Source organism: Mesoplodon bidens, assembly GCF_964165515.1.
Source record: "Mesoplodon bidens genome assembly, chromosome: 6".
Classification (NCBI taxonomy): Eukaryota; Metazoa; Chordata; class Mammalia; order Artiodactyla; family Ziphiidae; genus Mesoplodon; species Mesoplodon bidens.
The window spans coordinates 109,750,249-109,763,333 of NC_138162.1; the positions used below are offsets into that span (position 1 = coordinate 109,750,249).

The 13,085-nt window shown below is 41.4% G+C and overlaps 2 protein-coding genes across 2 annotated transcripts in view; both read right to left on the bottom strand.

Moving 5' to 3' along the window:
* KIF13B (kinesin family member 13B) overlaps positions 1-13,085 on the bottom strand; it is a 188,114-nt gene that overhangs the window by 56,071 nt on the left and 118,958 nt on the right. The window contains exons 25-31 of the mRNA XM_081237002.1: positions 8,873-9,019; positions 8,231-8,260; positions 6,728-6,827; positions 5,535-5,661; positions 4,708-4,763; positions 1,676-1,800; positions 245-421 (exon numbers count right to left, since the gene is read on the bottom strand). Coding sequence (XP_081093128.1) covers positions 245-421; positions 1,676-1,800; positions 4,708-4,763; positions 5,535-5,661; positions 6,728-6,827; positions 8,231-8,260; positions 8,873-9,019 — 762 coding nt within the window. The remainder of the gene's footprint in view (positions 1-244; positions 422-1,675; positions 1,801-4,707; positions 4,764-5,534; positions 5,662-6,727; positions 6,828-8,230; positions 8,261-8,872; positions 9,020-13,085) is intronic.
* Positions 2,788-3,232, bottom strand: LOC308618753 (HIG1 domain family member 1A, mitochondrial-like). Its single transcript, XM_081237009.1, has one exon. The coding sequence runs from the start codon at positions 3,191-3,193 to the stop codon at positions 2,912-2,914; it is 282 nt and encodes a 93-aa protein (XP_081093135.1). The 5' UTR covers positions 3,194-3,232; the 3' UTR covers positions 2,788-2,911.

Sequence of the window (13,085 nt, forward strand, 5' to 3'; positions counted from 1 at the left end):
TGTGAGCTGTGACTCTGCAGTAACAAAGATTCAGGGTAACAATTCAGGGTCGTCTAGGAGGAAGTCAGGCTGACGGGTCCCAGGATTGAAGCAAGCACGGTTATAGGACAGCAAGAGTCACCTGAAAGAGAGAAGCTCAGAGCTTCACAGGGCCTGGGGGGACAGGAGGCCAGAGCAATCCTTCCACAGCCCTGCCCTCGTGTCTGACCCAAAGTCATTTCTTCAACCAGGATCAATGACTCACCTGCCGGCCGTGAACACTGACACAAATGCGTTTGCGTAATACCAACTGCATGTCGGCCGGATGGCTGAGCTGGACCGTCACCCGCACGATGAGAAACACTCGCTCATCTGCGGGTGTGCCTTTACTCAGCTGAGGGCAGTTGTGCACTGCGGAGTCCCAGGAGGCTTCCGCTTTCACCTGCAGAGAAGACAGAACAGTCACCCCCTCCTCCTAAAACACAAAACCCCACAAGGAAACATCTTGGCTTGGGCTGAAGTGGAACAGGCCAGTCAATGAGTGCAGTTCTGCTAAGAGAACTGCCCTGGGAGACCATGGGAATCCCAGGATGTGGCCTCAGGCACCTACTCGGGGGAGTACAGAGCAGGCTGTTCCTGGCCGGCAGCTAAAATTTATTTATTTTGAAAAATACTCAAACATAAAAGTTGCAAATTTAGTACAATGAACTCCTGTATTTCTTTCAGGTAGATTCACCACCTGTTAACATTTTGCCCTTTTCCCCCCTCTCTCACACAAACACACACAGTAAGTATTGCTGTTGTTTTTTGGGCTTTTTTACTGAACCACTTTAGAGTAAGTTATAGACAGGTAACTCTGCATCCCTAAATACTTCAGCAAGTATCTTCTAAGAGCAAGGACATCCTGTAACTTAACCATAGGACAATGATCATATTCAGGAATTTAACATCAATACAATACTACTATATAATACAGAGTCCATATTCAAATGTTTCAACTGTTCTGACCCAGGATCACAAACTGCATTTAGCTGTCCTGTTCTTTTACTACTTTCATCTAGGCTGGTTCCCCAGGCTTTCTTTGTCACTCATGGCACTGACTTGTTAAAGAAGGGTGCAGGTCCACTGTTTTACAGAATGCACCACAGTTCAAGTTTTGCATCTTCAGAATACCACTCACTATGTGACGATGTGTCCTTCAAAGTATCACGTCGGCTTTCCTTCCTTAATATATTTTATAATTTTTCCAATATGCTCAAAATTAGAAAATAAGCCCCCAGTGTATACCCATCACTCAGATTCAAACATTATCATATGGCTTCATCTATTCTTTTTCCCCCTTATTAAGAAGTCTTTACTAAAGCATTTCGAAGTCAATCCCACACACTGTGCCATTTTACCTCTATGTACTTCAGGAGCATTTCCCCAGAGAGCAGACCGCTGCTGACCTGAACTATGAATTACTAACAAAGATCCTTTACCAGGAGAAGAAGTAAAACAGTGAACGGATGTGATCTGATTGGTCTACTCCTTCTGGAAGTGGTTCGCTTCTTTCTGGAAATCATATTGAAAGGTTTTCATTTATATTTCTTGAGTAAGCACTGAAATGATTACCTTGCTGATTGTTTTCAAAGGCTCGTGGAAAGGTTAAAGAAACCACTTTTCATCCCATCTTCCCGAGCTCTGCTTTACTTACCTCTCCATCATGCTGTCTGACAATCTGCAGTTCAAAGAACTCGTCCTCTTCTTCTCCAGTCAGGGTAGCATCCCATCCACCAGCTTCTGGGTCATCAAGATTATCCTGAGAGCTGAAATCATCAGCTAAAAGCAGAGAAGTTCCATTAAATATGGAGACCATTTTAAAGGACATAACCCCTACCAGCTAAATTTCAATGGGCTTAGTAGCAGAATTCTCCTGCCTCAAATTTCATTTGCTTTTTGGCTCTGAAATCTTTTTTTTTTTTTTTTTTTTGTGTGTGTGTGTTCACTTACTTTAGTAACACTACATTTACCATGTTATCACCATGGAATGTAAATTCAGGTTAGACAAGAGAATTTCACAAGTACAACAAAGCATTCTGTAGTATACCAAAGTTTGTATAGTGTCTGACCAAACCAGCTTGCTCATAAATCACTTCCATTACAGGCAATTTATTTAGTTTAACATTTATGATTCTTTCAGAGAAAATAAACAGACTGCACACATTTAAAAAGTAGTTTTCATTTACCTTTGCATTAGCACTTAAAATACACATTTCTATTTCAAAATGCCATTTAAAAATTATTCTAATATAACAGCAGCAAACTATAATTCTGCAATTACAAAACAGCTAAATGGGGATCTACAGTTAAGTTATTCTCATGTTTACAACTATGATTCTGAAACAGATACTACTTCAAAGCAGCTGTTACCAGCTCTTTAGGTTTGGTTTAAAAACACACACATAGTTGCTGGGAGGTTTATAATTATTCCGTGCAGTGTTCTGAAAGGGTCCTTCAAGAGCCAACCAGACCTTAAAAACAGTACTCAGTCCACAAGGCAGTCAGAAAGAGTTAAATTAACTGGGGTAAATAGGATTCCTACATTACATCAAAAGCATATGATATTCTGCAACAACTGGGAGCATTTTCAGGCTTGGCATGTTGTCCTCTTTACAAGTAATTTTATCAGAAGAGTTTAAGAAGGTGGACACTGTACCACTATCAAATGCATTTAAAAGTGACATGTTTTTGTGCTAATCTGACTCCCCTGAATGACCTAGCGAGTGAACTAGTCACTAGGCAAATCAAGCCTGCAAGAAAGGAAGCCAATATTCAAATTACTATGTTATTGTCCGACCCACAGAATTTATTTTCAACATAAACATATAACCTCAATATGAGATGTCTAAGTAAAGCAAGCACCACCAAGACCAAGACAGCATCTCCTCTTCTAAGGTTTAGGTTTTGCCCAGAATTCTTGATACATGGAATAGCCCATACCAAGAGTCATTGCTCCCACAACAAAGCCTTGGGCTGCCACGCGCATGTGGATCAGGTGAACAGACATTTTAGTATTGCCCCTGCTCTTCAATTTATATAATCCATATGCAACGATTGCTGCAAAACCTGCCACTCCAATGGGGACAAATGGTGCCTCTCTAGCTTTCTGGATAAGTTTAGATCCCTGATCTTCATCATATGAAGAAAGAGAAACATCTGTGTCACTTGACATAGTGATTGAAGAATCTTCAGACAACTGCACGATGTCTCAGGCTCCTACTGGCTTCTGGCTCTGAAATCTTACATCACACAGATGATGACCATGAAACAGTTCACAGATCTCAGAGATGGAAAACACCTCAAGAAGTTATCTAAATCTAATCTCCTACCTCCGTGCCTTATTTTGCATGGAAGGCAACCGAAGCCAAGAAACCCAAGAGGTTCCACCAGGTCAGCCCATAAATGTTAATGATAGGATGAGAACCCCAATTCCCTGGCTTTTAGTGCACTGAAGAAATGAGAGTGAGAGTGATCCCAATCGTCTGACAGTTAAGAAGCTGAAGGGCTGCCCTGTGGCCCTTTGGTTCTTCATTTCCAAGCCTGGCCCTCCCAACACTCCCTATGCATCCTAAGCTTGCAAGCAAACATTGAAAGTATTTCTTCTAGCACGTGGGCTTGTGTGCACCAAGAACGGGCATAGGCTGAACAGGGTGCTGCTCCTGTCTTGGAATATCCATGCTAATAGGTCTTCTTGAAGCTTATTCTCTTCCACTTTGTAACCCTCCTACACACACACACACGGCTCACCTATCTAGGAACCTCAGGTAAGAACAAGACAGAGTTGCCCTCAGTCTCCAAGGCTCAAGAGAACAAGGAAGAATAGAGCGCTGTGGCAATGCATTAAAACCCCGACAGGTGGATGTACGGTGCAAGTGGCTAAGGGCTCTTCTCTGACTCCGTGTGTATATGAATAACTCTCACAGGTCCAAGTAAGCCAAGCAGCACAGGCCGCTAAATACCTGAGATGCTGTAACGCACTTTCAGTGCAGGAGAAAACCACTGAGGACATCCAAGCTTGTCTATTTAGGATGGTTCATTTTAATACACAGTTCTTCTGCAGATGTCTTTGGAATTTAAAGGCTGACTTTCAAACTTATTTTTAGCTCTTTAATCTACCTTTTCATTTTTATTTCCCTCCTCAGACAGAATATTTGTAAAATGTAGCCACATCCAAAATATTTTACATGAGGGGGAAAAATGACAGTTATTTAAAAAAAAATAGGCAATGCAGTGATGAATGACACAAGAACTCACAGATCAAGTGAGACATTCATTAGGTAATGCTAAGCAGACACCACATAAAAGAAACATGCTACATAAGCATCACTAGTTATTAGTCCTTTCTGGAGAGGAGTCCTCCTGAGGATGAAAGAAGAAAATATCTTAAGTGTGGAAAACATTACTGCCATCCTAAATTGATGGGAGAACAAAGCACACAAAGCAGTATGGGTTGTAGAATGAAATGTGAGAACACATCGTGATGAGACATACCTATCACTGTTAAAAAAATATATTATTCTTACAGGAAATTCATTCTTTGTCAAGGATTAGAGTCCTTTGGCACACATAAAACAGACCCAAACCTTAGGCTTACAGAATTGCCTAACTGCATACTTTGTTAGAATCTAAGTGTTATTTGGACACTAATTTGTCAGAGTTGCCTTCGGAAGGCACCTCTTAACTTACCATTTAAGTCAAGGAATATAACAGGAATGTGTGTTTCCATCCCAGGAACCGGCGTCCTAAAACATAACAAACAACAGCATCTCAGATAAAGCAGCCTTTCTCAGCGGCATGTGCTTCACGACTCAGCCTTCATACATTCAGAGCAATGACAGGTCAACCAATGATAATTCTGGGTACTGCGTTAGCTATAATTTCACATCAGAGATGCCACAAAGACTTAACTGTCACTGCTGCTTCTTTTCTCTGGTGCTTCCATGTATAATTAGCATATGCTCTGATATCAGAACTTAGTCTTAGAAAACCCATATACCTGTTCATCAGTGAAGTTGAAGCTCCCTTGTTTAAACGTACTTTCTTATAAAGTTATATACCTAAGGGCCCCATGTGGCTTAATTTACTATTTTTAATTTCTATAAAGCAGCAGAGAACATTTGCTGACAGTTCAGTTTAATCTAGTACCAAAATCAAAAACCCCTGGTGATGCAATTTTATTATGACTGAATAGTCTTTTAAGGGAATGACCCAAGTAATTAACATATTAACTATTTTTTTAAATGAAAAAAAAGTGCAATGGTACTGAATATTGATTTAATTCCCAGAAATCTTAATTACTTGGGCCAAAAACAATATTACTTAATACAACAGTTTTAGGCCACAGTTATTCCAACTCATGAAAATAATTTAACACCTCCTCTAATTAAAACAACTTTTTCCCCCACACGCTATGGCAAGTCATCCATTAATCAAAGCAGAGGCAACACTCATAGAGAAAGCGGGCAGCTCCGTGAGCACAGGGAACTTCAGAAGACACAGCACAGCACCCATACCATTCCGCTGGCGCCCCTGGAATCCCACTGCCGGCTGAGGGGACCATGACTGCGTTCCTCTCCTCAGTCAGGGTCAACCTCATCTCTAGTAGTTGAGCTTCACGGTCAGCATCATCCTCTGTTTTATCTAGAACATCAAGAATGAGGATCAAATACAGGTATCCCACTTCCTGCCTGCTGTTTATGCTTTCTCCTACGTTATCGACAGGATGTTCCTATATTCCACGTATTGGTTGAGGAGGGTTCACTAGCAACTTATTACTTCCCTAATTCGTGATAAAAAGCTCATGATAAAAAACTAACTATAGGGCTTCCCTGGTGGCGTGGTGGTTGAGAGTCCACCTGCCGATGCAGGGGGCCGGGTTCGTGCCCCGGTCCGGGAGGATCCCACGTGCCACAGAGCGGCTGGGCCCGTGAGCCATGGGCGCTGAGCCTGCGCGTCTGGAGCCTGTGCTCCGCAACGGGAGAGGCCACAACAGTGAGAAGCCCGCGTACCGTAAAAAAAATAAAAATAAAAATAAATAAAAACTTTAAAAAACTGGGGCTTCCCTGGTGGCGCAGTGGTTGAGAGTCCACCTGCCGATGCAGGGGACGCGGGTTCGTGCCCCGGTTCGGGAGGATCCCACATGCCGTGGAGTGGCTGGGCCCGTGAGCCGTGGCCGCTGAGCTTGCGTGTCCAGAGCCTGTGCTCCGCAATGGGAGAGGCCACAACAGTGAGAAGCCCGCGTACCGCAAAAAATAAACAAACAAACAAACAAACAAACAAAGAAATAAAACTAACTATAAGCTAGCGAGGCTGGTGTGCCCTCACAGAGAGGCCGTCTTCAGTTCATGGAAGGCATACGGTGGAACAGCACAGGAATGATCTCTTCAAGAGTCAGAGGGCTCAAGTGCCTCTGGACCAGAAATCAAGAAATGTTAGCATCTTCCTTTAGATATTTTTGAGGGACAATGTCTACTGCACATACTCTATTTCCTCTTTGTTGGGGGAGAAGGGAGACCTATGCAAAGACATCCTTACAACTGGATAACTGTCCTTTTGAAAGGATGTGACACAAATAATCGCCATTCCTATGTTCTCGCCATTCCCACTACTGATGTGTTCGTCTACTTTTATTTCATGTAACTGCAAGTGGGAATTAACAGCACACTGATTTGGGGTGGGGGGGGATATTAGAAGTTGCTTTTCATACCATGTTTACTGACAAGCTTTTGCAGTTGTTGATCTAAGTACTCCTGACGCTTTGTTAACGCATTTAGCCATTTTCTTCGTAGTCTCTCTAAATCCCGATCCTAGAAGCAAACAAGGGGATTATAGTGAATATAATGTCAAGACAACATACCTGAAACTGATACTCTATCTTACCTTACTCTAATATGCTTCAAAAATGTAAAGTATTATACGCTAACATTTTTATTACCACTACTAGTTGACTCCAACCATTATTCAGAATAGAAACTTTCAGAAATTAAAGCATTACTGTACTACAGTAACACCATTTCTGAAAGGGCACTCTGATAATCCAGAACCAGTTTTGTTTCTATCGGCTCAAAGGGTAGAACTCCAAGCACTCATGCAGCTAAGATCTTCTACAAGGTCTCTTTGCTGGATAAAAATCACAAATACTACTCAATAATCCTCAAATTTATAACCCTTAGAACCATCAGAAGAACTCTTCAGATTTCTTAACTACAGCCTTCAACATGTTTCACCAGTATCTACAAATCACGTAAATGCTTCTCTCCCTAGTTTCTGTGGGTTTTTTATTTTGGGGGGGGGGGCGGCAGGCAGGATGTTACCAACAGACTAACAGCTCTACCGGTCAACACCTGACTGTGCGCCCATCTTACCTCATTTCTTTCTGTAATAAAGTTACGTGACTGGGTAGATCAGTGGAATGCTGAGAATATTGAGAGTATCTGGATTTCACTAAGGCACTTAACCAAATAGCTCATGACATTCTTGTGGACAAGAAGGAGAAATGTGCAATGGATCTACTTGGAAGAAATTACAGAAGACTGAAATATCACATCCAAAGAATAGTGATTAACGGAATAACGTCAGCTTAAAAGAAGTCCCTACGGTTGTGCCACAGGACTCTGTATTTAACCCTCAATACTTTTATCAGCAACTTATAGGAAAGCAGACATTTTTATCCAATTAGAATGAAGCCAAATCAGGAGGGTGACTGCACTGGCTGACATAATCAGGATCCGAAGAGCTCTGACAACGCTAAACGATGACTAACCAGACTCACAAAATAAAATTTATCAGACGTAAACAAAATCTTGCAGGAGATTAGGGAAAGGGGGGTGGGGGTGGGGGAACAAAACAAAACCTGTATGACTCCAGGAAGTAGGGAAAGGAGACCTTGCTTAAAGTACGGAAAATACCTAAGGGGCGTGGCTTGACAGAAGCCAAGTCTGCAACAGCTCTTCCAGGGAAAAAAGAGAGGACAAGTGAAAGCAAGAGGACCTGAAGGATGGGTCTGCAGGGGCCTGGATGGGCAGCTCCAGGTTTGGAAAAGGATAAGTCACAAATGATTGTTCCCTTCTCTGTTTTAACTTGAGACAAAGCAACATTTGAATCAAAACGAATTGTGTAGTTACTAAGTAACAGTATGGCAAGACTCAGGAATGTGTAATTTAGTACTTTAATCAAGCTTATTTGACTAGGATAACCCATGCTTCATTACCTGGTAACTGTCCATGTCCTCCTCTTCCTCCTAAGAGAAAAAACATATTATGCAGAGCCAAAACAATCATTTATCCAAGAATCAGACTACGCTAAACAAGTCTGAATCTTTTCCCATACTTTATATTTTCTAATTTAACGAATAGGCTTTTTCATCTCCCACCCACGCTCACCCTCACTCTGGGTTTTACGGCTTTCAGGGAGTTGGAGTGAAACCTTGAGCTTCTCATAGGAAAGTGAAGAACCTCATTTGACCTTTTCAGGGAGCTAGTACAATACTCTCCCCCTGCTGGGCTTATAGTCCCACTCCCCAGGGGAAATCAAACACCTGCTGGCAAATAGTCTTTATGAGCCAGCAGGGGGTTTCTGCAGAGGGGTGGGGAGGGCGAAAATCAGGCACGGAGGAGCTCCTTGAGGCTGAGATGTTTTAACCCTCAGTTTGCCGTGTACCAGGGAAAACCAACAAGCTGGTGCAGTGGTTCCACACAAATGCAATACAGTTTAAAAAAAAAAAAAGAAAGAAAGAAAGGAAAAAAAGGTATCCAAAGAAATAAAATACTGAAAGAGTTGTTTGTGCGAGGCAGTTTTCTGACAGGTTCCAAAAGACTCTCTTGTCTGGCTGGGTCTGTCAACAGAGACTTACATGGATGGTTTCATGAGTCTTGGGCAATCTCGGCGCCCTGACTTTTACACATCCAATGCCAACAGACAATATACATTCTTCCATCAGCGGTAATGTCCCAGACTCCTGCACAGACTTCACTTCCACTTGGACTCGCCGGGACTGCCCCTGTATCACAGACAATTTTAAGAGTTTCTCAAAATCGGTTTGATTCCCAAAAATTTGGTTTAGAGAGACCCCTACAGGCTGATGTTGAGAAAAGCATATTTATCTTTAGAGATGTTATCTCACCATATCTTACATGTTTAGTAGTAAATTACAAATTCAAAAACTAATCAGGAACAAATATATGGCTTATTTTTTCCAACAAAAGAAAAACTTTAAAACAATCTAACAAAGGAAATGCAAAAGGCTAGACAATATAAAATGTTCCACTTACTAACAAGCAAATTAAAATAAGCATGAAACACCTTTATTTTCACTTAATAAGCTAGCAATTATCTTTTTAAAAGGCAATTTACAATATTGCCCAAAGTTTACAAAAAAGGCAATTACATACACTGTTGGTGGGAATATAAATCGGTAAAGCTTTCTGCAGGGCAATTTGCCTTAAAAAAATAAGTATCCCTTGGCCCAGCAATTCAACTTTCTAGGAACCTGTTTTAAGTAAATAATCATATATGTACATAAAGAATCTCACGGCAATGTTAAGAATAACAAGAAATTAGAAGCAAATTAAATGTATAACATTGATAACTGCTTAAACTATAGTATATTAATGAAATAGTTACATGGTCATTAAAATATTGCTATAGAAAAACATACATGATATATAAGTTAAAGAGTACAGTGACAGATGTTAACTAGACTTCTTTTACAAAAGCAGATTACCAAAGCCAGTATATATAGTATGATCCACTTTAAAAAATAAGCAATCAGAATAATAAGAATGATTACACTATCCTGAATTCACTGCTCTCACCCCAAAATAATTTTAAGCCAAGTTGCAAAATGAAGAATTGATCAGAGAGAAACTGTTCCTTCTTTAAGCATGTTTTCACAATAAACACTATGTGACTTTGAATATTTACAATGAAGTAATTTTTAAAAGAAAATTCCCAGTATCTGCAATCACTGACTTCAAAGTTGGTTTATAAATTTTAGGAATGTAAAATCGAATTTGAAAAACAGAATCTGAACATGTAATTTCAAGTCAGTTACCCTTCCCCTCTTCCATTGGATTTTAATTCCCAAGAGCTTTGTATCATCAGGAAAATCAGCTCAGGCAATGATTGATCCTATCAGGCTAGATTTAAAGAGATGGGTTGCAGATGTCTTTAATATTTTCCAAGGACTATACATCAGGAATTTTGTGCAAAGAGTAACTCAGAAAACATTTTAATTGTCTGAAACAGTTTAGTCACTTTAATCAGCTACCTTTGGTTTTCACTTTGCCTGAGACAGCAAGTGACCTATTCTGAATGTGTGCCCAAACGTGAAGGGTGAAGTACCTATACTTTGGGGGAGGATGCAGGATAAAGAGAGAGAAAAATGGAGGGAAAAGATCCATTAATGGCTTAATGTTTCACAGAAAAGCTTTGAACAGCTTTACGAATACTTAAACTATTAGACTGTACTTCTTGTAACTGCCGATATTGGACCATTTTTTAACTACAAAACTAGCAAATGCATGCAAATGCATGCAGTTAATCTAATCAGTTCTCCTCTGCTACTTTCCTGTTGGAGAACAATAGGTTCCAATTTTGAAATGTATTGAGTTCTAATAAGTCTACCATCCAAGGCCCTCCATGAACTAGCTGCCCCAAGCCTCTGTAACCTCTTCTGTTACTGTTTCTAGCTCTTCCTACAAGTTACTGATACTTTCTACCCAAACTTACCTAATTCCACCCTCTATCTTTATTCCTGCCATTTATATATGAAGAACCCTTCCAACATGATTCTTTCACCACCCAGGTCAAGACGCACATCCTTCAAAAAAGCCTTTCCTGATATACCCAAGATATCTTTGAACACTTTTAGTAAAGGTTGCCAGAAGTGTGAAAAACCCTTAAATATTCAATTTATACTAAACCACAGAAAATTATCTGGTCTTGCCTTCTGGGAGATGAAGAATTTCTAAGGCATCCAAAGAGGATATATATAGTTTTAACAGATGTTCAGGAAAAGATGCTCTTCACACCCTTAGGAATCCTATTTTATGTATATATCTCACACTATAATTTAAACTAATTTCCTTTTGCTTTTAGTGCCTTGTCTATACATGAATGGATTTGCTAAAATTCATTTGCTAGGGTCAGAGAACAAGCGCTTATCATTTTCCTCCTCCTGAGACATTCAGAAACTTATTTAAGCCAACTTTCTTTTTCCTTTAACCTTTTCTCATATTTTGCTTTGAATGATTTCAACATTCATTTTCTTGAGCCATTCTAATATTTTACTATTGTTTTAAAGTATGGAAACTATCACAGGCAATAATATTCTACTAAATGTTGACTTCATGTAAAGAATAGCAAACAAGAGTATTTCTAAGTCTTACATGTAAATTCTATTAAGATACTCTCTCTTATCTTTAATTTGCAGCACAGATACTACAGATCACATCTGTCTGGGGCTAAGGGACGAGTCCCACACGTGTCTCTGCTGTACTGGTTTCTGGCAGGTATTCACATCTACCTATAGCTGCATTGACTTAACGTGTCCTATGTTAAGTAAGACAGAAAAGATATTTGGTCCTTGTCCTCAGTTCCTGGCACAGAGCTCCTAAAACTCTTGGAATTTCCTTAATGATAAAGGTGATAGGTGCGTCTTTTAACGATGTGACTCTTCATTTGGCGACTCTAGGCAGATCCCTAGGGGGCTTCAGGATTGGGGCCGGTTGCCAGGAAGACCAAGCCTTGATCAGAAGGTTGGAACTTTCAGCCCTACACCAAAACCTCAGGGAGAGAGAAAAAAGGGGCTAGAGATGGGGTTAATCACCAAAGGCCAATGCTGTCATCCACCACGTCTACGAAACGGAACATCCATAAAAACCTACTAAGGATGGGGTTAGAGCTTCCTGGCTGGTGAACAGGTCAGGTGCTGGGAAGCCGGCGCAGCCGGAGAGGACACGGGAGCTCCTCATCCCTCCTCCACACCTTACCCCATGCAGCTCTTCTGCTTGGCTGTTCCTGAGTTGTATCTTTTACAGTAAACTGGTAACAGTAAGCAAAGGGCTTTCCTGAGTTTTGTGAGTCATTCCAGCACACTATGAAACCTGAGAGTTGCGGGAACCCTCAACTGGAGCCAAGTCGGACAGAAATGTGGGTGACCTGGGGCAGTCCTGTGTAAGTCTGGGCACTTAAACCTGTGCAGTTGATGCTCGCTCTGGGTAGTTAGGGTCCAAACTGAACTGAATTACAAGACACCCAGCTGGTGCCTGCAGAGAAGCAGAGAACTGGTGGGTATCAGAGGGAAGAACACTTCTCATCTCCCATGTATCAAGCACTGGGCTCCATATGCAGTATTTCTAATCCTCACAATAACCCTACAAAGTTGGTGTCGGGCTTCCCTGGTGGCGCAGTGGTTGAGAGTCTGCCTGCCAATGCAGGGGACACGGGTTCGAGTCCTGGTCTGGGAAGATCCCGCATGCCGCGGAGCAGCCAGGCCCGTGAGCCACAACTACTGAGCCTGCGCATCTGGAGCCTGTGCTCTGCAACGAGAGGCCGCGATAGTGAGAGGCCCGTGCGTGGCGATGAAGAGTGGCCCCCGCTTGCCGCAACTAGAGAAAGCCCTCGCACGGAAACGAGGACCCAACACAGCCAAAAATAAAAATAAATTAAAAAAAAAAAACGTTGGTGTCATCACCCCCTCCACTTTACACCTGAGGAAAGGTTCCGGGAGGTAACTGAACTTGCTCACGGATATACAGCTAGGCCATGGGACAGCCAGAACCAAACCCCAGAATGTTAGACTCTGAAGTGCTTGTTCTTTCTGCCATGTCACATGGCCTCTCCTTGTCTTTATAAATGTTCTAATGCTGCTTGATACGTTTGTTTTATTTCCTACAGTTCAACTCTAAGTCACTTTAAAGCTTATCTTTTTCTTTTTTAAAAAAATATTTATTTATTTGGTCGCACTGGGTCTTAGTTGCAGCAGGTGGGCTCCTTAGTTGCGGCTTGCTGGCTCCTTAGTTGCGGCATGCATGTGGGATCTAGTTCCCTTGACCAGGGATCGA